Source organism: Elephantulus edwardii, unplaced genomic scaffold, assembly GCF_000299155.1.
Source record: "Elephantulus edwardii isolate Elephantulus edwardi_28Jun2011 unplaced genomic scaffold, EleEdw1.0 scaffold00304, whole genome shotgun sequence".
Lineage (NCBI taxonomy): Eukaryota > Metazoa > Chordata > Mammalia > Macroscelidea > Macroscelididae > Elephantulus > Elephantulus edwardii.
The window spans coordinates 129,030-153,819 of NW_006400054.1; the positions used below are offsets into that span (position 1 = coordinate 129,030).

The 24,790-nt window shown below is 53.1% G+C and overlaps 1 protein-coding gene across 1 annotated transcript in view; it reads right to left on the reverse strand.

The window, feature by feature from the left end:
* RIMBP2 (RIMS binding protein 2) overlaps positions 1 to 24,790 on the reverse strand; it is a 58,832-nt gene that overhangs the window by 22,085 nt on the left and 11,957 nt on the right. Inside the window, exons 3-7 of the mRNA XM_006900971.1 lie at positions 8,433 to 8,637; positions 6,087 to 6,232; positions 5,776 to 5,852; positions 4,963 to 5,072; positions 2,392 to 3,204 (exon numbers count right to left, since the gene is read on the reverse strand). Of these exons, the coding sequence (XP_006901033.1) occupies positions 2,392 to 3,204; positions 4,963 to 5,072; positions 5,776 to 5,852; positions 6,087 to 6,232; positions 8,433 to 8,637 (1,351 nt within the window). The remainder of the gene's footprint in view (positions 1 to 2,391; positions 3,205 to 4,962; positions 5,073 to 5,775; positions 5,853 to 6,086; positions 6,233 to 8,432; positions 8,638 to 24,790) is intronic.

Sequence of the window (24,790 nt, forward strand, 5' to 3'; positions counted from 1 at the left end):
CACACAGCTACATTTAGGGAACCATCTGCTGTTCACATAAGGAAAGACTCCTTCCACCTCCACCTGCTCCCTAGTCCACAAAGCACCCTGATTCCACGTGCTGATGGGGAGCCACGCAGCCTCTGACCACAATGGCCTGGGAGGACTTCTGGGTTCGCTGGGCCACGTGTACATTTCACTGTTCATTTTCCTGGTGTTCTGCTCCCAGAGGGGTCTGAGGTGAGTGTCCTGGTCTGAGTGTGAGGGAACTGTTCACACCTTTCTCTACCAAAACACTTGCTGCAGAAGATCAAGGACTACAGCCTGCAAGAGGGGTCACAGCTCGACACCAAGAAAACAAATCCTCACCACTGCACCAAAAGGCAACAGCATCATAACAGATGGGACAAATCTGAACTTGCTTGGGTCCACAATCAACGATGACGGTAACAACAGTCAAAAAAATCAAAAATGTGTTGCACAGGACAGATGTGGCGTCAAGGACCCCACCAAAGTTTTAAAGAGCAAGGATGTAAACTTGAAGACTAAGATGTGCCTGATCCAACTGATGGTCTTTTCAGCTCCTTGCTGTGCATCAGAAAGTGGGGAAGGTTGGTCAAAGAGTAAGGATGACAGAAGAAGAGTCCACGCCTCTGAACTGTGCTGGAGGAAAGTACTGAATGCTGCAGAAACAGCTAACAAGTTTCTCTTGCAGGAGGGGCAATCAGGGTGCTCCTTAGAACCAAGGACGGTAAAACTTCATCTCACATACTCTGGGAATGTTGTAAAGGAGGGACCAGTCCTTGAAATAAGACATCCCACTGGGAAAAGTGGAGGGTCAGAGGAGAGGAAGACCCTCAAAGGGATGGACTGACACAGTGCCAGCCACGATGTGTCTGGGCACAGCGGTGTCTGTGGTGCTGGAGCAGGCAGGCATCCAGTACGCTGTGCTGACTGTCACGGACTCATAGTCAACTCAACAGCACCTGACAACAACAACCTGCACATCTATTGTCACTGAGAACGGCACTGGGGTGAGTGGGACACTGGGATGGGCTGCAGCACCAGAGAATGGAATGGTGCCCGGTCCTCGTCAGCCTGCTTGCTTGGAGAATGGACCACTGTGACCCAGGTGATGTCCACTGATCGGGTTTCAGCAGCACATCACCAGGACTTTCTTCCTGATCTCTCTGTATGGAAGCTCTGCCGAGGCCTGTTCACCATCACACAAGCCTCCAGGGACAGGCGGGGGGAGGCTCTGCCTGAGGTGCACCAGCCGGTAAAGAAAGCAGGCCTTCCGCACGGAAGGTGTAAACTGCACCACTGCCCTGTCGGCGCACAAAGAAACGCCCGTGGATGTGTGTGCATCCACCAATGGTGCCCTGCCTGCTGTCCTCACCTAGAGAAGCACCACAAAAGCCTACACACAGGGGTCATGAGCTCGGGTGTCTGCAGGGGGCAGGCCAGGGACACTCAGAGCTGGCACAGCTGTGTCACTGACAGAAAGAGGCGAACGGTGAACCCACCTGACCGACGCATTCACACAGCTCAGTGCTGAGCACACGCGGCCAGCCTGTCTGCAGGGCCTGGCCTCGCTCACTGTGACGGCACTCTACTCACTGAAATGCCTTCCAGTATCCAAGCCAGAGGCCGAGTCCCACCCCAGACCCCTCCCTCAAGATCCTGAATACCCACCATTGGAACGTGACCTTGTAGGGCCAAAGATTCACCTCCACCTTCCCATCTCCACACAGAATCCACCACTGTGAAGTGTGGTGCTGGAATAGGTCGCGGACCATCTGAAGAGTGGGCAAGCCAGTCTTAGAAGAAACACCCACTGGCCTCCACGGACACCAGGATGACAAGACTTTAAGCTGCCTGCTCTGGACATGTCCACCAGTGAGTGGGCCAGGGCATCGTGTTTGGTGAAGCAGAGGGTCCACAAAGTGAGAGAAACCTCAGACCAGTGATCAGACCACCGATCACAGCTCCCCCACCTCCTCACCCCCGTGTTCCACGTGAGCCCTCCTACCAGTCCACCTCCAGATCACAAACAAGAGGGCAGGGAGACCTGAGAGGCGTGGCCACGTCCGCCCAGTGGGTGCGGAATGCACATGCAGCTCTCCGGCCCCCAAGAGTGGGCTCACCCCCCCCCGCCCCCATCTTAGTAGGAGGGGCGTCTTCCTAATGCTTGTGCTGAGTTCGTTCCTCAACACCGCGGCTTCTACACAGGGCGCACAGCCTCACTCTTGGACGAACGTTATGTGTGGCACTGCTAGGTCATGACCTAAAGGACTGTCTCGGGCAATACTGACCATGTGAATGTTCCCTCTGCTCTCACCTTAGAAGCTCCACCCCCACCCACTGTCCCCAGGCCCAGGACAAGGCCCTCTTCATTCCCCAGGAACGTACCTGCAGGCAGCGTGGAGAACTCCACCCAGGCCTCCTTCTTCTCCCGCTGCTCCAGCGGCAGCTGCCAGGGCACCTGGTGGGGCTTGGCCAGGACCTTCACCTTGTAGGCCATGTTGGGCCGGAGGTTGAAAAACTGGTACTTGTACCTGGCCGCCTTGACGACATCCAGCTCCTCCTCGTTGAGGAAGATGACGTGGCTGTAGTTGCTATTGGTGGGCATCCAGGAGAGCTGGGCGGAGATCTGGGTGATGTTATCCACCCGCAGGTGCGAGGGGGCCACCACCACGTCCCGGCCCACCAGCAGCGTGCACTGCAGCTCGTCCGAGCTGCCCCGGCTGGTGACGCACTGCACGGAGATGCGGTGGGTGCAAGCCGTCAAGTTGAGCTTCTCCACCAGGGCCTTGGTCCTGGCCCCCAGCGCCAGGCTCAGGCGCGTCTCGCGGTCCACCAGCACGTTATAGCTGCTCACTGTCCCCCAGCCCGGGGGCACGGCCGGTGGCTCCCAGCCCACAATGACACTTTTGGCGAGTTGTTTGATGAGCGTGATTTTTCGAGGGTAAGGCACAATGTCTTCTCCGACGTCGTCGATGTTCACATCCAGCGTCCCCCCACCGTTGTCCGTGATGCTGGGTTCAATGTGAGTGGGGGAGCGGAGGTCAGGGACGTCCTCCCCCTCCAAGCCGATGCCAGAGCGGTTGATGAAGTTCTGGTCCTGCTCGTTCCCCAGTGAGCTCGACAGCCGAGACTCATTGTCCTGGACAAAGTCCACAAAGTTGGAGGGTACCAGACCCCTCTGTCCGTCCAGGAGCTCCCCTGTTGGGGACAAGCACAGGTTACCACCTAGCCACCACACCAGGGACTCCCCTGGCCTGCAGCACGCCCGGCATTCCTCCCTAATCAGACCACACTTCACAGTGACAGGTACACCTGGTGGCCTTCCTCAGCTCCGTGTGGGAATCTGCCCCCAGTGCCTCCTCCTAGAGACCCTCCCTGCCGTCTAACGCTCTCATCTACCAGCTCCCCATCACACACCTGGTCTCCACCACAGCTGTCCGTGGGCATACACTGACCACGCTCCCCCAACACCACCAGGAACCTTCGTTCTGCTCGCCACTGGCACCCCCAGCCCCGGGCAGCACCCTGCACACAGCAGGTGCCCAGCAAACACCAGGAAAACTAACACGCATCAGCTCTGTGCATGTCAACTCTCAGAGAACAAGCTTCTTAAAGACGTTTTTGGTTAGGCAATCCCAAGAAACGGGAGCTAAAAGGGAAATTAATTCTCTCCAACCCACAGAAAGTACTATGTGCCCATTTCTTTCATAATGCCCATGTGGTGTGAAAGGACATGAGCAATTCAGTCACAGAACCACCTGTGTCCACCCATATGCCCATCTACCTGACCCGTCATAGACCATCCACCGTAGGTCATCCATTTATCCATCCATAAGCCATCTGTCTTTCCAATAATCTATCCATTCACCCACCCACCCACCCACTCAACCCACCCAGCACAGATCATCCATTTATCCATCCACCCACCCGTCCACTCACCTGTCCATCCCTCCGTCCCTCCCTCCCTCCTTCCCCTCTAGCCTGCTCTGCAGTGAAAACTTCCTGTCTTGGGGAATGCTCTAACTTCTTCCTTCTCTTGGGGGACTTTGCCTCATGGTGACCCCGTGGACAACAGCAGGAAGCACTGCCCAGCCCTGGCCATCCCCATGGTCAGCTGTCGATCTATTGCTAGTCTTAGGTTTTTCACTGGCTGTTCTTTTTGAAGTTATTCACCAAGCCTTTCTTCCTAGTCTACCTTCATCTGGAAGCTCAGCTGAAACCTGATGAGCATCACAGCAGTGCACAAACCCTGAGGACAAACAGGAGGTGCTGGGCAGGACAGAGAGAACGCCCTAGTGCTGTCCAGATGCTGACACAGACACGTATCAGGCCGTTACTGTAGGGCAGGCCTCCTTCCTCAAGGCCCTGCTCTGGGGTGGGTGCCACGTTCTCTCCGTTCTGAGGTGACAGACGCAGAGAGGGGGTGAATGTCCCGTGAATGTTGAGCTTTGCAGCCTGCTGTCACAGGACAGTGGGAACTGGATAGCGAATCAGGAAGATCAAAGAATCAACACAACAGCTGCAGCAACGAGCTTAATAGAGCAACGGTGGTGAGGCTGGGACAGGACTGGACAGGGTTCTGCTGTCTTGTGCATGAGGCCACTGCACATCAGAAATTACTCCTTTAGCACCTAACACGGACGAAAAAGTGAGCAGAACCTGGACCACACCTCATCGCAAGGTCACAGCAGAGCCTGGAGCCCTGAGGATGGGATGCCCCTGGGAACCTGTGGTTGAAGTTGTGTGCAGGGGATTCTGCCCAGTGCACAGGAAACGTGCAGAGGGGCAGTGTCTCCTGACTTGACCCTCTGCCCTCCTGCAGTCACTGAAGGGAAGACACCTGTCACCGGGAACACTGCCCGGGAGCAGAGGGAGCCTCAGGATCCATGGCCCTGGTGGCCACCTGGAGTGCCACAGGCCTTCTGCGCCCACCGCCAGCCAAGCCACAGCAGAGACCTTCGTAAAACCCGTCCTCGTCCATGTCGCCGTACACGTAGAGGTACTTCCCTGCCGTGAGCGGCAGCTCTGCCTCAGGGTTCTCATTGGGGCCGTCGAAGGGGTTGTAACTGGTGGGGGAGACAGAGAGCGACCCGTTAGGGGCACTGGCTGGAGGTGGAGGCCCGAGCCGTCCAAGGAAGGACACCAAGCTGGCACAACCTCTCCCACCACCAAAAACAGCAAGCGTCAGTCCAGAGGACACGCAGGCCAGGCTGCTCCCTCGTGTGGACGTAATGCAAAAAGGTGATTCTGGAAGCAGGGAGTCTCTTAGTCAAGACCCCCGTGTGCCTAGTGGCACGGGGAGGAGGCAACCACTGGCCGAGCACACTCATTTCCAGACGATTGCAGCATGTGCAGAAAGGGGACATCTGCCCCGTGTCTACAGGCACAGCTTGGCCCAGGTGCTCCAGGGCCTGCTCAGCAGCCTCCCCTGACCCTGGCCATGCAAACGCCACCTTGCGCCCCTGCAGGTGGCAGGGAGAACCGTGCTCTGTGGGGTGCTCAATGGATGAGCTTTCAGAAGTGGGCTGCGAGGCTTTTCTCCCAAGATGCCTGTGGGTAAATTTGAACCTCTGTCCTTTCCATGAGCAGCTGAGTGCATTCACCACCAGGAACACCATATCCTCTTGAGTCTGGTGAGATGCTGCCCTCTTTCAGGGCAGGTGGACCCTCAGTTCACGGACACCCCAACCACCCTATTCCCTGCCTCTGCCCCCAAGTGTCCTATGCTCACAGGCAGCCAGCAGTGTGCAGAGGGGGCAGTGGCCCTACCTATATCGGGCAACACACAAGTGGACCTTCCCGGAGTATCTCTGCTTCGAGGTATTGGAATTCCGTTCATTATCCATCTGTCAGGAACACAACCAACATGTGTTACAGAATGTGGAGGTCTCTTATTCTGTGTCTAAAACACCTAGAAAACCCTCCTGTTATCTTATCAGACTTGAGGAGTATGACCTTGAAGGGGGAAGGGAAGGAGGAGGGGAAGACAACACGGGGAGGGGAGAAAGGAGGTTGAAAGCAGGGAGGGAGGATGACGATGATGGAGGCAGTGTCCACAGCACGCCCAACACGTGACTCACGTCGGACTCCAATCTGCATCTCGGGGCTCTGGACCTGGACAGAAAGGCGGGCTTGAGGGGCAGCGGCTCTGGCTTGTCCCCAGGAATCGCGAGGGGCAGGATGTAGTCACCAGTCACAGAGTAGCTTCCAGTGGGGCTATCCTGACCTGGCCATGGCATCAGACCGGTTTGGGGAGAGTTGGGGAGAGATGGGAATCCATCAGACAGGCACTGGGCGGTCCACCTCCCTGGGCCTCTTGACTGACCCAGGAGCCTCCACTGTGGAGACTGTGTGGTGGTCCTGAATGATGCTGGGATGCACAGGAAAGTCCAAGCAGATAGAGATGCTCCCTCTCCTGGCTCCACACTGAGGATGTGAGACTAGGAGATGTTGCAGCCTTTTTACCACCACGAGGTCTCAGCATGGAGCCCAAAATAGAGAAGCTGAAAGACTCAGGGAGAGAAGCCTCCCTGGGGATGTGGATGTGGCCGGCTCGGCACCTAGATCCACCCGCACCTGATGCCAGCTATCTTGGCTGATCTCCACAGGACAGACACCTCTCTGGGCATAAAGCAGGGTAGGCTGGCATTGTTGTTGCTGTTTACTGTTAAGTCAGAATCAAACTACTGCTGATCCTCCAGTGTGTTTTCAGAAGAGCCTGTCCATCTTTTTCTCACAGAGCAGCTGGTGGATTTGAACTGTGTACTTTTCGGTTGCTAGTGCACTATTTACCATTAGGCTGGTGTTACCATCACTGAAGACCAAAACATCTTGCCTGATGCTTATGAAGTGAACAAGGGCTAGGCTTGGGGCTAAAATGTACAACTTGTAAAGCACAAAGCAGGTCCCTGCAGCCTGTCCTCGTGTCTGCCGAGTCCTGTACACAGGGAACTCAGTGCATCTGGATCAAATCCTGGCAGACGGTCAGGTTGTGGGCATCTTAGTCTCTAGATGTGACACTGTGTCATCTATCTCCTCACGCTGCTGTCACAGGGGTAACTTCAGGGGGTAGCTTTAATGAACATTTAAGCATTTCTCACTGGTTAAAGTCCACAGCAGGGCCCCTCAGGGAAGACTGAGGAATCCTGGGGACGCTGTGCACTGTGTGCTGAGCTGCCAAGTGCAAGATCGGTGGTTTGAATCCACCAGAGGCTCCTTGGGAGAAAGATGGGCAGTCTCCTCTCATTACAATTTAGTCTCAGGACACGGTGAAGGTTGCTGCTTCAGTCAGCTTGGTTCAGGTTGGCTTAGGGAAAGGCAGAGAGGCTCTGGTGGTGCAGTGGTTAAGCACGCAGGTGCTAACTGCCAGCAACTTGAACCTACGTGGACAAAGATCTGGAGCTCTGCTCTCTAAAGAGCCAGGCCTCGGAAACCCCACAGGGCAGTTCTGCGCCTTCCTGCAGAGCCACTGTGTGTCCGAGGCCCCTGGACAGCAGTGGGTTTTGGTTTTGGTTAGGGGACAGCCCTCACTGCCCTCTCCTTGTCTGTCTCTCTCCTGTTTCAGTCTTCTCTGCCTTGCTCTGTTGCTGTCTCCCTTCTCCTTGCCTCTGTTTCTATCCTTCTGCTTCTCCTCTCTTTCTTCTTCCCTCTGGGTGCTCATGCCAGCTTCTCGGGCTCTGGCACTCCTCAGGACCTTATGGTCTCCGTGTAGCATATCCCTCCCCTGCTCCTGCCTGTTTGGGGGAGCCATCAATCGATTCTGACACATGGTAACCCCACGTGTCACAGAGCAGACCTGCTCCAGCCCCTTTCCAAGGCTGTAATAGTTAGCAGAGCACACAAGCAGGTCGGAAACGCCAGCAGGCAGCCAAGCACTTGACCACTAGGTCCCCTGCACCTGCTCTGTTTTCAGGGCTCTCAGATGAGGAATCTGGGACCCCTCTATACTAATGTCACCTTGCTAGTGAAGTAAAAAAGAAAACCCTGTTCCCAAAGCCATTGCTGCATGGGGCCAGGGCTGGGGCCAAGGCTGCAGCATCCCTTCTCCGCAGATCTTGGGCCCCGGGAGACTCAAGCGGGCCCCTCCCACATGAGCTAGCTTCTGCAGCTGTCACACCGGCATCCTGCAATCCTTGACAGTATGAACAGTCAATGTGCTTGGCTGCTCACCCACAGACTGGATGGTCTATTACACTCAGGGGGTGACTCGGAAGAAAGGGCTGGCGATCTACTCCCTAAAACCAGCTGATGGGAGCTTGGGGAAGGCAGCTCCCCACTCTGACACACACAAGGTCACTGTGAGCCAGGGTCCACTTGATGGTGCCCGGCTGTCACTCCTGAGTCGGGTAGTGGCCGATTATGTTGCTCTTGCCCAGGCTGGGAGCCACGCTGGCCTCACTCGGCCGTGCCCAGCCCTCCTCACTCACCTTTGCCGATGGAAGTGGCGATCCCATTCATGAAGGGCGGGAAAGGTTTGCTGGGGGCTGTGGGGAAGTCCAGGGCAACCACAGGGCTGCTGCCTAGCAGGTCGATGGTGCCAGCATGCTGCCGGAACTTCTCCAGCTCCCGCGACAGCAGGCTGAACTGCTCACTCTGCAGGCGGCATTTTGCCTCCAGCTCTTGGACCTTGGACTGGGGGAGGTGGGGTGCAGAGATGTGTCAGGAGGCTTGGGTGGGATCACACCCAGCTCCCACAGGCAGCGTGGGGCGGATCTCATGATGCAGCCCTCCCGTGAGGTACACTCAGCCTGCACACATGGTCCAGGCTGCTTCACCCAGCGTGCAGGCTCCTGGGCCACTCAGCCAGTGTACAGGACCCTAGGGCCAAGAGGTCTGGGCCGAGCACAGGGGACACTCGGTGGTCAGCAGGGGCTGTGCACACTCTGGCCCATGTGGGAGGGGAGGTGACTGAGCTGCTAACCCACCAATACACCTTCCCACTGGGGGACCCTCCCTTCACACTGCACAGCGCCCACCACCACAGCTCTGAGGGTCATGACAGGCTTTCTACCTGCTGGGTTTCTACCCACTGTACCCGTGCAGAACCATCAGGGACAGACAGGGCCCCTCAGGGACACACCCAGGAAGAAATTGCCCAGCTATCTCCCAGGGCAGGATGGAGCTGGGCCCAGGGGCCTGCGTGCTGTGTGCCTAGACCTTGCCTGCCTGGCCCCAGAGGTGGCCTGTGAGAGCCAATGTCCCCACCCTGGACATGGTGACCTAGTACAGAAGGTGGGCATGTCTCTAGGACAGGGGTCTCTAAATCAGCCCACCAACAGGCACAGATCAGAGAGGTCAGTGTTGCCTCTTCACCCTGCCTCAGTTTCCCCCAATATCCCACTGTCCTTGAGAGCCCAGCTGTGCCCTCAAGCTCACTGACCTATCCCCGATGCTCCATGAGGACAGGCACAGGGTTAAAAAATAGCAGTGGTTGCTCGTGAGTAAACCTGCTGCACAGCAACCCATGCAGTCACAGCAGAACCGTGCTCTGTGCCCAGCAACAGAGTTCAGAGGTAAGAGAAGAGGAGGACTGGAAACAGGACACCCAGGGAGGAGAGGGGAAAAGTGCTGCCCTGTTGAGGGGCTTGCCTCCAATGTCCAAAGCAAGAAAGCAAGTTACATTGATGAATGGGAAACAAACTTTCCCGGTAAGCTCCAACTGGAAACACAACTGAGAGAACAAGAGCTGTGCCCACAGGATCTTGAATGGCCAATTTTTTAGTAGCCAGGCCTTTCTTCTGAGGTGTCACCAGCCCCTTGCTTAGTCTCCAAGCCCTGAGCCACTTGTGTGACCAAAAGACACCTATTAATGATAGGGTGGGGCACCGGGCTGGTTGTCAAGGGTCCCCTTGTCTCCCAGCCCACGGGGTGCCCTTCTCCGTGGCAGTGGTGGGGAACCTCATTTGCCTATTACTAGCAGAGTCTTGGCTGGCAGCCCTGCTCAAGTTCCAGCTCCATAAGGGCCGGGCTATGTCTACGGTGAAGTGAATGCTGACAACTGTTTAAGTGTAAAAACCCAAACCAAACCCAGAGTCGGCTCAGACTCCCAGGGACCCCACCAGAGAGTGAGGGGCTACCCACAGGGCTTCCGACGCTACGATCTTTATGGATGCAGACAGCTTTGTCTTCCTCACTCACAGTGACAAATGAATGGGTCAGAACCACAGACCTATTGGTCAGCAGCTACCGGGGGTCCTAGAGTTTACAGCAGACAGCACAAAGGGAGAAACTGCAATGCAGGGGGAGACCCAGGATGAGGGCCACTCTCATCTTCCTCTTCCTCTCTTCTCCTCCCACAGTCCCCAGCTCCCTAGTCGAGAACAAAGTGCTATTCCTGAGCTTTCTGATTTGCTAAAAATAAACCTAATGAATTGCAAACCTAGAGTTAATTTCTTTGATTCATTAACAAAAAGCAGCATTCTTTTAAAAAGCTGAATGAATGTGGCTGGGCTAGCAGTTTCCAGTGAGGGGGGCAGGGGGCTTGGATAGGTCCCCTGGAGGCAGGGTTCCCCCTGACAAGGGCAGCACGTGGATTGCTGAGTGCTGGGCAGACAGGATGTCCGAAGAACCAGAGACAACACCGAGTTTCTCCTAGTGACCCAGGAAGAGGAGGGGGCCTGAGAGGCCTGTGGTCACCCTGGAGGGGAAGGCGCTTATAGCAGGCAGAAGAGCAGCAGGTGCAAACCTCCTCATCGTCCTTCACTTGGGCCCGCACCCTGGCTTCAGGGGCGTGTGAAAGGTGACTTACCTCAAAAGGCGAACAGATTTCCCAGTGATAGAAGGGTCTAGAAATGGCAAAATCATAGTGATGGGGAATGGATTGACAGTCGGTTTAGGGCTGGGGGAGGGCGACTCTAGGGAGACTAGGGATGGCGTGACAGTGGAAGACTGGATCCTGTCTGTGGTAGTGGCACAAATCGGTGCCGCCCAGTGGATCCCTACTCGTAGCGACCCTGTGTGACACAGCAGAAATGCACCCTGGGGTTTCCCAAAGCCAGACAGTGAGTAAGGAAGACCAGAGAATCGATGTCCTAGAATGGGGGTGCTGGCGAGGAATGGCAAATCCACCGCGGACCGCCAGAGAAATAAACTAGTCCTTCTGGGTAAAACTGCAGCCACAAGGGCTCTTTACAAGTGAGGATGGACAGACTTCATCTGTCCTGGTGGTAGAGTGACCTGCTTTGCACAAGTGATCAGGAGAGACCAGTGCCTGGAAAAGGATGTCATGCACTACTGGTAAAGCTGAGGGTCTGTGAGAACAGGAAGCACCTCAGTGAGATAGGGGGACACTGTGGCCACCACAAGGGCTCAAGCAGGGTAGAGCCTGGGAGGGTGCGTGGGACTTATAGTAATACAGGGTCTCCTAGGTTGGAATCTGTACAGGAGCAGCACTAGGCTTTTCTCCCAAGGAGGCCTGGGGAGAATTCGAACTCGAACCACCAACCTTTACTTATCAGACCACTTAGCGATTATGTCACTAGGGCTCACTGATATGAAGCTACTCGTGCATGAACATTTCACAAAATTAAACACAAAACAGTGAGTGACCACCAACACTGATGGCCTGCAAAGAGGGCCCGAGGGTGGTCACCAGAACTGTACCCATGTCAGCTTCCTGGCTCGGACAACGTCCTGTATCTGCATACAATGTTGTCATCAGTGGATGGACACCCAGGACCTTCCTGGATTATATAACTGGTTGTTTTGTTTTGTTTTAAGGGAGCATATTTGAAGAAAGTGTCACAAAGCAACATCAGCAAAGTAGCAGGTGAACAGCTCATGTGTGAGGACCCGGTACCTGGTCCCGGGGTGCAGGCTGACTCCCTGTGGGGTGGACCCAGCTCATCCCATCCTGGGTCTGCACACGTCAGGGGAGAGATGTGCTCTGTGGGGTTCTCAGTGGGGGTTCTCAGTGGCTGTTCTGGAAGTTTCTTGGGTTTTGCACCCACACATTTAACACTCTTAAAAGGAAAGCAAGCATGTGAGGGATTTCAGAAAACAAAACAAAATGTAAAAATATGGTAGCTCACCAGGCCTTTCTAGAGGTGGGCAAGTCCAAGCATCTGCTTGAGAAAAAGCAGCCGGTCAGTGGCCCCTTGACTTGGTTGCCAAGAGACATGAGGCCTCTTGCTCCTGGGACAATAGTCTGGGTCACCCTGCCCTGCTGAGGAGCCGCTTGTGCCTGACTCCCCTTGACATCGCCCAGGGCCCCAACCTGACTTTGAATCTCAACTTCCAGAGTAAAAGGGAGACAGACCAAATTACAGCCCTCCCCATCCTTGGTGATGCATCACATCACAGGAAGCAATTAAAGGCCACACTGCCCAGATCTCCACACGGCTCCAATTAGACCCACGATCTGGCTGGGGCTCCATGCTGGCCTCCACAGCGAGCCCCAGCCACTGACCTTTGCTTAGAAGTGTAAGATGACTCAGGTCCGGGTGGTGCAGTGACTAAAGCACTCAGCCAGTAACCAAAAAGTCAGTCTCTGGAGTCCCCAGCGTACTTCCACAAAGGTCACCCCTGGGGAAACCCAACAGGCTGCTCCGCACTGTCCCACAGGGTGGCTGCGGGTTGGAGTGGACTCAGGGCATGCCCGATGATGATCAGCTTCAAAGGGCAGTTGAGAGGGCAAACACACCCTTGGCCGCACAGCTTCATGATCCCTCACTGTCCAGCAGACTGGCTCATGCTGCCCCCATTTGTCTCGGAGGGGAACTACGCTCCATGGGGTTTTCAGAGATGATTTTTGGAAGCTGGTGGCCAGACCTTGGTGTCCCTCAGTGGACTCAAACCTTCAACTTTGGACAACAGCCAAATGAGTGAGTTACCTGTTTGTTCCCTGGGGACTCCCAATGATCACTCTGTTGTCATGTGCTGCCCAGTCCATTCTGACCCTAGTGACCCCCCCCCCCCAGGACAGAGCAGAACTGACTCATGGGATTCCCTGGCTTGACAGGAGCACACTGCCAGGCCTTTTCTCTCCAGGCGCTGCTGGCCAGCTCAAACCACCAACCCTCCAGATGCCAGCTGAGAACATAACTATAAGGGTTCCCTGGGCAGGAGGGAGGGCCCCATAAAGAGAAGAGCGTCCCTGAATGGGAGGGAGGACTCACATAGAGGAGCGTGCCCCCCACCCTGTGGGAGAGAGGGCCCCATAAAGAGAACACCCCTAAGTGGGAGGAAAGGGCCCATAAAAAGGAGAGTGTTCCTGGGTGGGAGGGAGGGACTCTTACAGAGGAGAGCACCTCCAGGTGGGAATGAGGACCCCATAAAGAGGAGAGCACCCCCAAGTGGGAGGGAGGGTTCCAAAAGGAGAGTGTCCGGCCGTGGGAGTGAAGACGAGACCACCCCCAGGTGGGAATGAGAGCTTCCAAGCTGGAGCCAAGGTCACTTCAAGAGGAGAGCGCCCCCTAGTGGGAGCGAGGGCCCTGTAAAGACAGGTACGCAGAGCCAGGCACAGTATGCTCAGGAGATGCGGAGGCTTCCCCACCACCTCTCTCTTCCACAAACACACTCAGGCTTGTCTCTGGGCTCTCTACGCACATCTGGGTCCTGTCACTGAAGCTCACAAAGGCCCAAATGCTGAGGCTGAGCCCGGAGCTGTGCTGAAATCCACGGCCACCAGCAGAGGGGGCTGTGTCCACACAAAGCTGGGGAGATGGCAGCCCCTGCTAGGTCCCAGCTGGCTCACTGAGACATCAGTACTCATTTCAGGGTCTGTCAGTGTGTGTCTATGATGCTACAAGCAATGCCCCCTGTAGTCTGAGTCCCAGCAGGGTTACTCATGGTGGACAGGTTTCAGCGGCACTTCTAAACTAAGACAGACATGGAAGAAAGTCCTGGCCGTCAGCTTACAAAAATCAACCAATGAAAACCTCTGGATCTCAACAGAATAGTGTCTGATACAGTGCTGGGAGATAAGCACTCTAGGTTGGAAGGTCCTCAAGATATACAAAGCAGCTGAACTGAAGCCGACTAGAGGTGTGAGGATGTCACAGGACTGGACAGTGTAGTGTCTCCCTTTGCCGTGCTTGGGGTCCCACGAGGGAGAGCCCACAGAGCTGCAGCTGACCACAACGGTTCCCTTCAGGAACTCAGGGTGGTGTCAGCACCTTGCTTGATGGTGGTGGAGGGACATACCTGGGCCTGCTAACCTGTGCTACATGGACAGTCCCCCACCCCACCTGGCTGGCAGAGACTGCCCACCCAATGCACGCTGATGCTGGGCCTGGCCACCAAGGAGAAGCAGATGGCAGAGTCATCAGGCAGATGCACTATAATTGGAATGTGTGCGGAGACGCACAAATGTGGCTGTGGTATTTATAAAAATGAGGGAAAACAAGCCAGAGACGTGACTGCACTATCCATGGTCCCCACTCTTTCTCTGACTTTCTGGGCATTGCTGGGAGGTTCTGAGGGGCGTGTGGCTGTGCCTGGCTCAGGGTGGGAGCATGTAATAACGGCTCCAGATCCAGGACCAAGGAGCATCCCCGGCCCAGTGGGTCACTCCACTTGGGAGTGATCTAGAAGTAAACTTGTCCGTGCAGCGTCTTCACATGTAAACAAGTGTGTGCTGTGACTGCTCGTTCGTCAGATGTCTTGCCGCACGTTCTGACCAAAGCTTTCTGTGAGCTCTCCACGTTCACAGAGAACATCCGTGAGGACACGTTTTACTCAATGTACCAATGAGAAGCAAACAATGCTCAAATTCATTTAAAATAATTATGGACAATGAGGTGAAAGCAGGATGGCCCCTAATTTTTTTACATCAGGGTGATCGAAACTCTAACCAGAGCAGGGAAAGTCATGGGCTGAAGCCCTGTGTGGGACACTTGGGAGAGGAGCAGTGAACCTTCTCAGGAGCCTGGCTCGGGTCACTGGATTATTGCCAGGACAATGGAGAGCAGCACACATTCACAGCTTTGAACCAGGCAGTTTAAATTCTGACTCTGCTAAAGAGGTAGAATAAATTTCCTGTAAGGCATCAATCTGCAGTTCTTCCCATTCTGGCCATTGTCTGGCTCACCTACAATTAAAAAAATGCAGATCCATTCTGATGTCACTTTATTGGGCTGACCCAACTGTAAGTCCTGGTAGTGGGGGCAGTGATGGTTCTGTGGTAGAATTCTCACCTTCCATGTGAGAGACCTTGGTTCAATACTCAACCATGCACAGCCACCACTTCTCTATCAGTGGGGGCTTTCGTGCTGCTATGATATCAAAGATTTCAGCAGAGCTTCTAGGCGAAGATGAACTAGGAAGAAAGGCCTGGCAATCTACTGAAGAAAATCAGCTGATGGAAACCCTATGAACCACAACAATCTGATCAGAAACCAATCATACAGATGTCACAGGACTGGGTAGTGTTTTGTTCTTTTGTGCATAAGAAAGGCCATCTCCACAGCACCAAACAACAGCAATGGCATTGTTCTCAGGGAGACTCTTCTCAGTGTGCTTGTAATCACACCAACCATTGAGTCAGTGCCCTGCTCCACTGCTGTGGGTCGTTAGCCATTCACTCAGCGTCTCTATCTTATTTGTCTCCCCTTGTTAATCCCAGCCTACTGAAAAGTCAACCAGTGAAAACTCCTCGGAGCCCAGTTCTACCCTGACCCACACGGGATCCCCCCGAGCCAGGACCACCTCCATGGGCAACTGGTTTGGGTTTTGATCATTTGACATGCCTCTACCTGGTTGGTGTCTCTTCTTCACCCAGCTGGCAAAGGTAAGGAGTATCCTGGTTGGGAGAATGGTCTAAGAAAGTTACCCACCTGCCTTAAGGAAACCACGTTCTCCAAGAACATAATGACTTAAAACAAAAATCACACAGCACATGCGGTCAGGACCACATGATGGTGGTTTCTTCTTCCCCACATCCAGGGTATGGTGAATGGAGGGCAGAGGGCCAAGAGCTCTGAACATGAAAGACTGGCCTCCCGAGCCTTCTGTCTGAGCACAGATCCTCAAACCACCCAGATGACTGGCCTGGCCCAGAGTTGGATCCTTGTCCCTGGGAGGAGCAAAAGGCGTGTGCTCCCTGGTGATATGGGAGATTAAGCACTGGGATGCTAGTCAAAAAGTCAGGGGTTCAAATCCACTCTGTGGGAGGAGTCTACATCTGTAAACATTAAACCCCTAAACTCCAAAATCACTGCCATCAATTCAATTCTGACTCCTGGTGACCACCAATCAGGCCTCCCAGACTGTAGTCTTCACAGGAGGAGATTGTCCATCTTTCTCCAAAGATAAGCTGGAAATGTGAACAGCCGGTCTCTCGGTCAACAGCCTAACACGTAACACACTACACCACCTTCTTGTAAAGATTTACGGCCTTGGGAACTCTACAGCAATTCTACTCTGTCCTGCAGGGTCAGCCTGAGTCAGAACCCACTGGATGGTCATAGGTTAAGTTCTGTTTTGTTTTAGTCACAAGTGTGGCTGTTCAAACCTGCCCAGTAATGCCAAGAAGGAAAAGCCTGGCAATCAATCAACTTCTGTAAAGACCACAGCCCTACAGACCCTCCAGAGCACAGCGCTCTGCAGCTCACGGGCACCCAAGGGCTGGTGGAGGTTTGAGGGGTGCGGGTGGGAGGCTACAGATCTAACACGCTACTGGTCTAAAGCTAGAGGAGTCACACGTCCAGGAGTCATCAACACACTTGAGACCCCACCAGAAAACAACACAGCTCTCCTCTGCCCTGGTCACTGACAGGCAACCATCCCTCATCACCCAGGAGGGCCTCACTCGCAGCTCGCAGTCACACAAGACAGGGAGGAGCACACTGAAGGCCACAAGCACTGAGTTCCAATGACCAATGACCGGCTCATGGAGTCCAGGCCCCTGGACTACACCAGCCCCACCACTCCTCCCCTGCGGTCATCTGAACTCAGAGGCCAGTCCTTCCTGCCTGCAGGTGCCAGCCTGGGGGAAGGTGGTCAGCTAGCCCTTCAAGAATGCACCTCTGTGTCTAGACACCCAGATGATGCTATCTCCTCCCCCAGTCCTCAGGACCTTGACCACTGCCACTCCCCTCTCCCATCCTCCAGAAGCTGCCATCTGGGGCAGAACCCCAAAGTGCCAGGCTGGCCAAGAGAGGAAGGGAAAGCAGGCCCAGCAGCACAGTCATTTGCACGAGGGGAGGGTCACAAACACACAGTGGGCATGTCTCCCCAGTACCTGCATGCAGTCCAGTGTGTTCTGGGCAGAGAAGAGCAAAGCGAGACACGATTACGAGGCCATAGTCAACGAGAGCATGCAAGGTCCCTGCACATGCACGGGCCAGGACGGCTGCATGTCACAGCCCTGCCAATGGCGGGGGACCAGCCTGGAGGTCGTGGGCAGCTGAGGAAAGCAGCCAGGAGCCAGGCCAGCTCTGGATGAGGCTCCCTGAAGGACTGAGTTACTTTTCCGGACAAAGATGCCCCTGAGGCAGCCTCAGCCCTGAGCTGTGTGTTCCCCGCCCCACCACTATTCATCACGCACCCAGCACATATTCATTAGCTAATGGCCGCTTTTACGAGGAGAGATCGATGGCCATCTATGTGCTGAGGACAGGGACAGAACCTTTTCTGTGGGGGGAAGGACTGCACGAAGTGGTGGGAAAGGCAAGCAGGCTCTAGGACTTCATGGGGGGATGGGAGAATGACCCCTGGCCTTAGCACTCTGCAGGCGGAGGGGCTCAAAGCATCTCAGCTGCCCAGCCTTTGTCCTCAGTAAGCAGAGAGCTGTACTGCCCTTGGGGACCCATTGATTATACATGACAGGTGCAGATGGGAAAGCCCCAGGGGGGACCCCCAAAGTGGGTCCTGTTCAGCCCACAACAGGGGACTGGTCTCAGACCAAGAACCTGAATGGTGAGTTGGTCATCAGACACCTCTCATTCAGATGGTCAAGAGGGGGTGCTTCCCCCACCATCCAGTCCTGGGAGGATGGCTGGAGGGTGGTCAGGGTCCTCGGTGCATCTCACAGAAGTGTCTGTCACCAGGCCTGTCCATCTTCCGATGGACCCCACCCTCGCCAAGGAAAGGCCCATCCACCCTCCTCCTGGGGGCTTCAATCATGACATGTAACCTATTTCCTTGCTCCCTCCACCCTTGGAGGACCAGCAGGGAGTGGGCTGAACTGAGACCGACAGCACCAACCCTGCTCTGTGACCACGGACGCCTTGAACCCTCTTCACCTCTTGCCCCACATTTGGAAAGCAGGAACAGTGACCACAGCTGTTCTAAAGGTAGCCACGAGGCTCCACACTTCTGCCACGCTGTGACATGAGCATCCCACCCTACCCTGGGGAGAGCGGCCCCCCCTTACCTCTAACAGTTGCACTGCACCTTCATGTTCCTTCTTAGCTTCAACCTGAGCCTGTCGTGAGAGAAAGAGAGTGAGGATGCACTCCCAGGGATAGAGCCACCCCAAAACAGTCAGGAAGTATTCCTGGAGACAGAGCCAACCCCAAATGGTCAGGATGCATTCCTGGGGGCAGTCACCTCAAACAGTCAAGACACAGGACGGGCCATCGATGAGGAGCCCTAGGTGCAGTGGCCAAAGCACTTGGCTGCTAACCTGAAGGGCAGCTGTTCAAATCCACCAGCTGCTCAGCGGGAGAAAGATGTGCCATCTCCTCCTGGGAAGGTGGCCACCTTGGAAACCCTGTGGGCAGCAAGTTCCGCTCCATCTTTCAGGGTCACTTTGAGTCCAGACCATCTTGGCGGCAGGGGGTTTGCTATTTATCTGTTATCTGGTGGAGGTGGTGGTGGGTGCCAACAAGTTGGAACCAACTCATAGCTGCCTCCCCAGCGGGTTTTCAGAGGCAGTCAATCACATGGGAACAGAATGCCCATCCTTCTCGTGCGGAGCAGCTGGTGGCCTCAAATCACGTGCAGCACAGCTTCTTGCCACCAGGCCCCCTGAGCTTCCCAACAACACTTTCAAAGGACAGGAAGGCATGTTTATGACATAAAGTAATTCCTTTCATGTGCTGCCAGCAAAGAAAAATTAATGAAAGTGGGATTTTTTAATATGTAATCTTTAGATATTTTAAAGGCTTTTAGGTCTATTGCAATTAACATGAAGACAATCTGTTGTTTAACAGTTCTGAGATTACCTTAATGAAGAAATAAAGACTAACTTCCATGAAAATGACCTGTGATCATAACAAGTTTACAATTAAGTTATTTGGATACCAAGCGAGTTCCCAACACTCAAAACTCATTATCAAATAAGAACCAACACAACTGCATGAAAGGAGACCGCACATCCTTGCCCCGCAGAGCAGCTGGTGAATCTGAACTGTTAAGAGGGACACAATCCTTGAGTTAGCACCATAACCTCCTCGTAGTGCAGTGTTCCAGCTGCTAACCAGAAGGTTGATGGTTCAAATCCAGCAGCAGCTGCTCAGAAGAGAAACGAGGGAGTGTGTTCCCAAAAAGCAGGTAGCCTTGGGAACTCTGTAGAGCAGTTCTGCCCTGTCTCCTAGATGGCTATGAGTCAGCTTCAAATCCATGGCCAAGGGCTAGGTTGGCTGTAGGCTATCTGCTATGGAAAGGTCACAACCCTGGGGCATGGTTCTGCTCAATGCAGCAGCAACCAGCTTATATTCCATTCCTATTTCTTCCCCCCTCTCTGGGTGAGATGGGCCAACTGGCAATCAAATTTGAAAGTCTCTATGAAACTAGGAAAGTGTGTCCTAACTGAAGGAAAGCAGGTAAGCCTCAGATATGGGGCTGGGATGCACCCATCCTCTTCCGTCTACACCATGGACCCTGGTGGAGCCCAGATCAGCAGATTAAGTCAGTTGTCGCTGTTGTTGTTAGGCGCCAGTATGTCCACTATGGCTCAGAGCAACACTATCAAGAACAGGTCTGACCCCTGTCCTCCTAGTCTCTGACATGCTCACACCCACTGTTACAGTCACTGTGTCACTGCATCTTACTAGAGAACTTCACTTTCTCTGACTCTCCACCAAATTTCCCAGCATGATGTCTCTTTCCAAGGACTGCCACACCTGACAAGAGGCCCAGTATGTGAAACTGAGATCCACCATCCTTGTCTGCAAGGAGCCCCCAGGTTGCACTTTCTCTAAGACAGACTTATTTGTTCTTCTGGAAGCCCATGGGACATTCAACACTCTTCTCCAAAACCACAGCTCGAAGGTACTGATTCTTCTTCTGTCATCCTTAGTCAGTGTCCAGCTTTCAGATGCACAGGAAGCATCTAAAACATCTTGTGAAGCACTTAACATTTCCTCTGATGGCATCAACTGATTGGCAACCACCACACGACTCTTTCTACTCAAAGACGTTTCCCAGCGCTGCAGGAGGTACACCAGCTGGAGAACTGAAACGCCAGCAGAAATAAAAAGGTTGGCAGTTCAAGTCCATCCAGAAGCACCCCAACAGGAAATCTTGGTGAGCAATTTCTAACTCAATCATCCCCAAGAACTCTGCAGGCAAGCTCACCATGGTACATATTGATCTCTGTCAGTTTAGATTTTTTTTTCACTTTAATAAACATCCATGCATTAAATATATCCTCACATGTAAAATTCCTAGTTTCTCAGATTCTTTGAATGCCAAGAGAATAATTAGCAATAGGCAGTTCAGCATCATAAATTAAGAAAATGAGCATTATCTTGACAGCTTCTTCTCACTCACAGAATCCTGTGGGCTGGAGAGCGATGAGCTTGGCTTCCCCGGCGGGGACTGAAAATGAGAAGCAGTCTGCGATTCCACAGAATTCATTCACACGCATCCGATTTGCACAGCTTCCAGGCAGCTCTTCCAAGGTGGGGAAGTGAACAGAACCCAGCAAATTAATTAAGCCTTTGTTAAATGCAGCTCAACCGCTTAAAACGGTTCCTCTCAGAGCAAAAAACAACAAGGGCAACAATAAATAACAAAACAGGAAAAAAGAGTGGAGGAGAAAAAGAGGCAAACCGCCAGAGAACATATAGGCATTATATAAATAACTCCACCATTGAGTCAGTTGAGTCAAAGATAGTTTTTAACTGGCAGAATTTTTCTTTTTTTTTCAGATCCCAACTTAGTGGCAGGCTGCCGGAGCTCAGCCAGTTGGCAGGAACGTGTGGCTTCCGGCTGCACACGGAACCAGCAGTCCGCTTGCAGAGGCTGCTTGCTTGCAAGCCTGGCTATTTGGGAGATCAGCATAGATGGGTAAAATTAACTGCTGAAACTGGCAGCATTGGATTCTTGTGAAATCCCAGCCACAGCTTCCAGGAGCCTCATGTGGGGGCCTCTGGCAGGCTCCTCGGAACGGTGTGGCCTTTCTCTGGATGCCACCTGCTGCAGGACACGTGGAAAGCTGAAGGGCACAACGACTCGCAGGGTAGCCCTGCTCTCAGGATGAGGAGCCTGTATGCAGAAGGGTCAGCCATTCTGGGGGGGGGGGTGAATTCACATGGAGGCTTAAGGACTGTTCCAGAGGAAACAGGGATGGACAGAGGGAATGACAAATTTCTTGCTGCCAAAACTCGGGACATGTGTCTTGGTGAGACAGAGACCATGCAGAACGCCAGCACACCATGGGGCTAGGGTTGGGATGACAGCAGACAGGGCCTGGGGTGATGGTGAGACGGGTTGGGGTGGTGGAACTGGGGTGATGGTAGGTGGGGTGGGCACAGGATGAAGGAGATGAGGATGAGATGATGGAGATGAATTATGAGGGTAGGACTGAGATGGGATGATGTGGACAGCATTGGGGTGACCACAGACAGGGCTGGGGTTACTGAGAAAGGAGGCGGGGTGGTGGAGGTGAGGTTGAGATGATGGAAGGTGGGGTTGGCATGGTATAAAGGAGACGAGGCCGGGATGACGGAGATGGAGCTGAGGTGATTATGAAGGTTGGAATGGGATGGTGTGGGCAGTGCTGGGGTGATGGCAGGCACAGGGTTAGGGTTATGGTGAGTGGAACTAGGATGCTGAGGGTGGGATTAAGATGATGGAAATAGAATTGAGATGACAGTAGGAGGCACTGGGGTGATAATCGACCGTATTAGAGAAATGATAGGCAAAGACCACAGAATTATATTATCCCAGGCGTGGATCTGGAGCAGTAGGGTGGAATTCCACTATGGGGGGCCCACCATAGCCCTGGAGAGAGTTTCAGGCTCCTCTGAGCCAGGCCCACCTCACTCAACACTGGGAGCCTATTCTATAACACAGGGAAATCACAATACCAAATCTACAGAGAGGGCAAAGGCTGGATGCCACCAGCCTTCATTCATTCAACAAACATTTCTCCAGTGTTGGTTGGAATCTATCACTAGTTTACTTAGGATCATTACAACTGTCAAACACAAAATAAATGGTAGATATGTTCACTTTCACCAAGAATACCTTGTGGCAGCTGTCAACACTTAACAACTACAACCTTATTTAAGTTTTAAGTCACTTTTTCATTTTATTACACAAAGCACACAAGCCCAGCTTTACACTTTTTTTTTGAGGAGGAGGAGGAGAGAGAAATGGTGCAAATACATGTATTACACATTTGCAATGTAGTGGCATCGGTGATGACAATCATGCTGCACCATCACTGCCCATGTCCACTGGCGAACATTAATATCACCGTCACCATTAAGAAATGCTGTCGGCCTTGAGAAGGTGAAGCACCTAAGATTGGGTTTGAACTTGTCAGCCCAGGATTTTGACAGCTGGTACCACTCAGAGCTTCCTAATAAAGCTTCAGTGAGGCTTAAACAGTGACGCTCGGTCCCCTCCCTCCAACCCGCTGTTGTAAATGATTATTATCAAGTTGATTGTGACTCCCAGCAACCCCATGTCACCAAGTATAAAAGCTGACAGGGTTCTCTCTAGGTTGTAATCTTGACGGGAACAGATTCTCCAAGACTTTCTCCTGTGGAGCCACTAAGTAGATTCAAACATCAGCTTTTCACTTAAGGGCCGAATGCTTAACTTCTGTGCCACCAGGGTTCCTTTTCTTAGCCCTGAGCCACCGAGCTGACTACAGCCCACAGTGACCCTGTGAAGAACAAATCTGAAGGCTGCCGTGGCCTGCGCCATCCTCAACAATCCCTGATACGCCCAAGCCACTGTTTTAGTCACTGTGTCAGTGCACTTTGTGCAGGATCTTCAGCCTTTTCTTTGATCCTCTACCTTTCTTGTTCTTGTTGTTGTTAAGTGCCGTCAAGTTGCAAGCGACTCGTAGCGACCCTATGAAGGAGAGTCCTCAACGCTTGTGTGTCTTTCATCCTCTCTCCAGGTTCATAGAGTTTCCTGAGGCAAGCTATTATGGAAGTGGATGCCACTACTGCTTCCAAGCTTGTTTTAATTGGGGAGAGCCACCAAACACTGTCCACACTGGGTAACCAACCATTAATGCATTTGACACATCAATGTCACAATGTTCAGCTTCACAGCAACCACAAGTTACCGCTGAACAGCAAGTGGACACACTAGGGCTATACGACCTAGAGGAATGTTTGAGCCACCTCTTGTCCTTGTAACCACTAGTAAAACCTTGGTCTCTAAACATTTGCAGAAGCCTAGTCTCCATCACCATTATTCCCCCATTTTTGCGAGCAAAGGTTGAATGACTGACCTGTACCAAGCCAAAGACCAGCAGTTGCTGAATGAGTGAGTAGTCAGCAGTGACCGCCTCATAGTCATCCACGGTGGGAACCTCACTGAGACACAAACTCCCCCAAGAAACTAACTCACGCATCCCTATTCCTCTCCATTCTCAGCCTTTCTCTTCTAATGCTTTTCTAACATCCAAACTTGTAAGAAATGACTGAATTGGCATCTTTGTATTTCATCTAGCTTCTCATCTTCAGTGCCCTCCACCACTGTTGAAACACTGATATTTCCAAGGTAGAAATAATGATGAATCAGGGAGAAAGAGTAAAGGAAATTGGCTAATCCTCAAGACACAATAGGAGCTAAGTAACAGAGCTGGCTCTGACTGGCTCTTGGCATCCAATGACCAGCAAACAGAACCCTAGACTCTCAGGGAATGCTCTTGTGAGAAGCACAGCCCAGCTCAGCTCCCCTCGCTGGGGGATATTTACTCTTCTGCCGGCTTATTATGCGTCTCAGTGGACTCAGCCTGGAGACTGAATTTCCTGCCCCGAATGCACACACAGGTATCACCAGACATCTGCTGGCCACCGAGAGCGCGGAGATAAGAGAGCTCATTCTCCCTGTGTGTCTAGCGATATCCCTCTCTGATAACATCTAATGAAATGTCACTTCTTGGGGCACCAGCCAACTCATTATGACAGGTCTTAAGGACTGTAGCTTAATGAAATCTACCCTTCATATGAGGTCTCAATAAACGATCAGGAATACGGCATCCGAAGCCATCCACCTGTTGAGCAAGCTCTGCTGTTAATAAACCCAGCAGGTCCAGAACAATCCAGAAGATTCTGATCAGCAGCAGGCTGGACAAGCAAAGAAGGAAAACTAAAAACTCCACTGACTTGAGTTGATCCCGAGTCACAGTGACCCCGTGTATCACAGATCAGTGAATTTTCCTAGCTGGAATCTTCAAGTGAGCCCTGGTGGTGCAGCAATTAAGCACTCAGATGCTAACTGAAAGGCTGACCATTAGAACACAGCTGGTGAACCGTCCTTGTAAAGACAACAGACACTGGGGCACTTCTACTTTGTCACATGAAGTTGAATAGAGTTGGAATCAGCATGAAGGTAGCTACCAACAGCAATCTATACAGGAAATCACCAGGACTTTGTTCTGCAGCACTGTTAGGTGGATTTGAACCACCAACCTTCAGGTGAATATGTG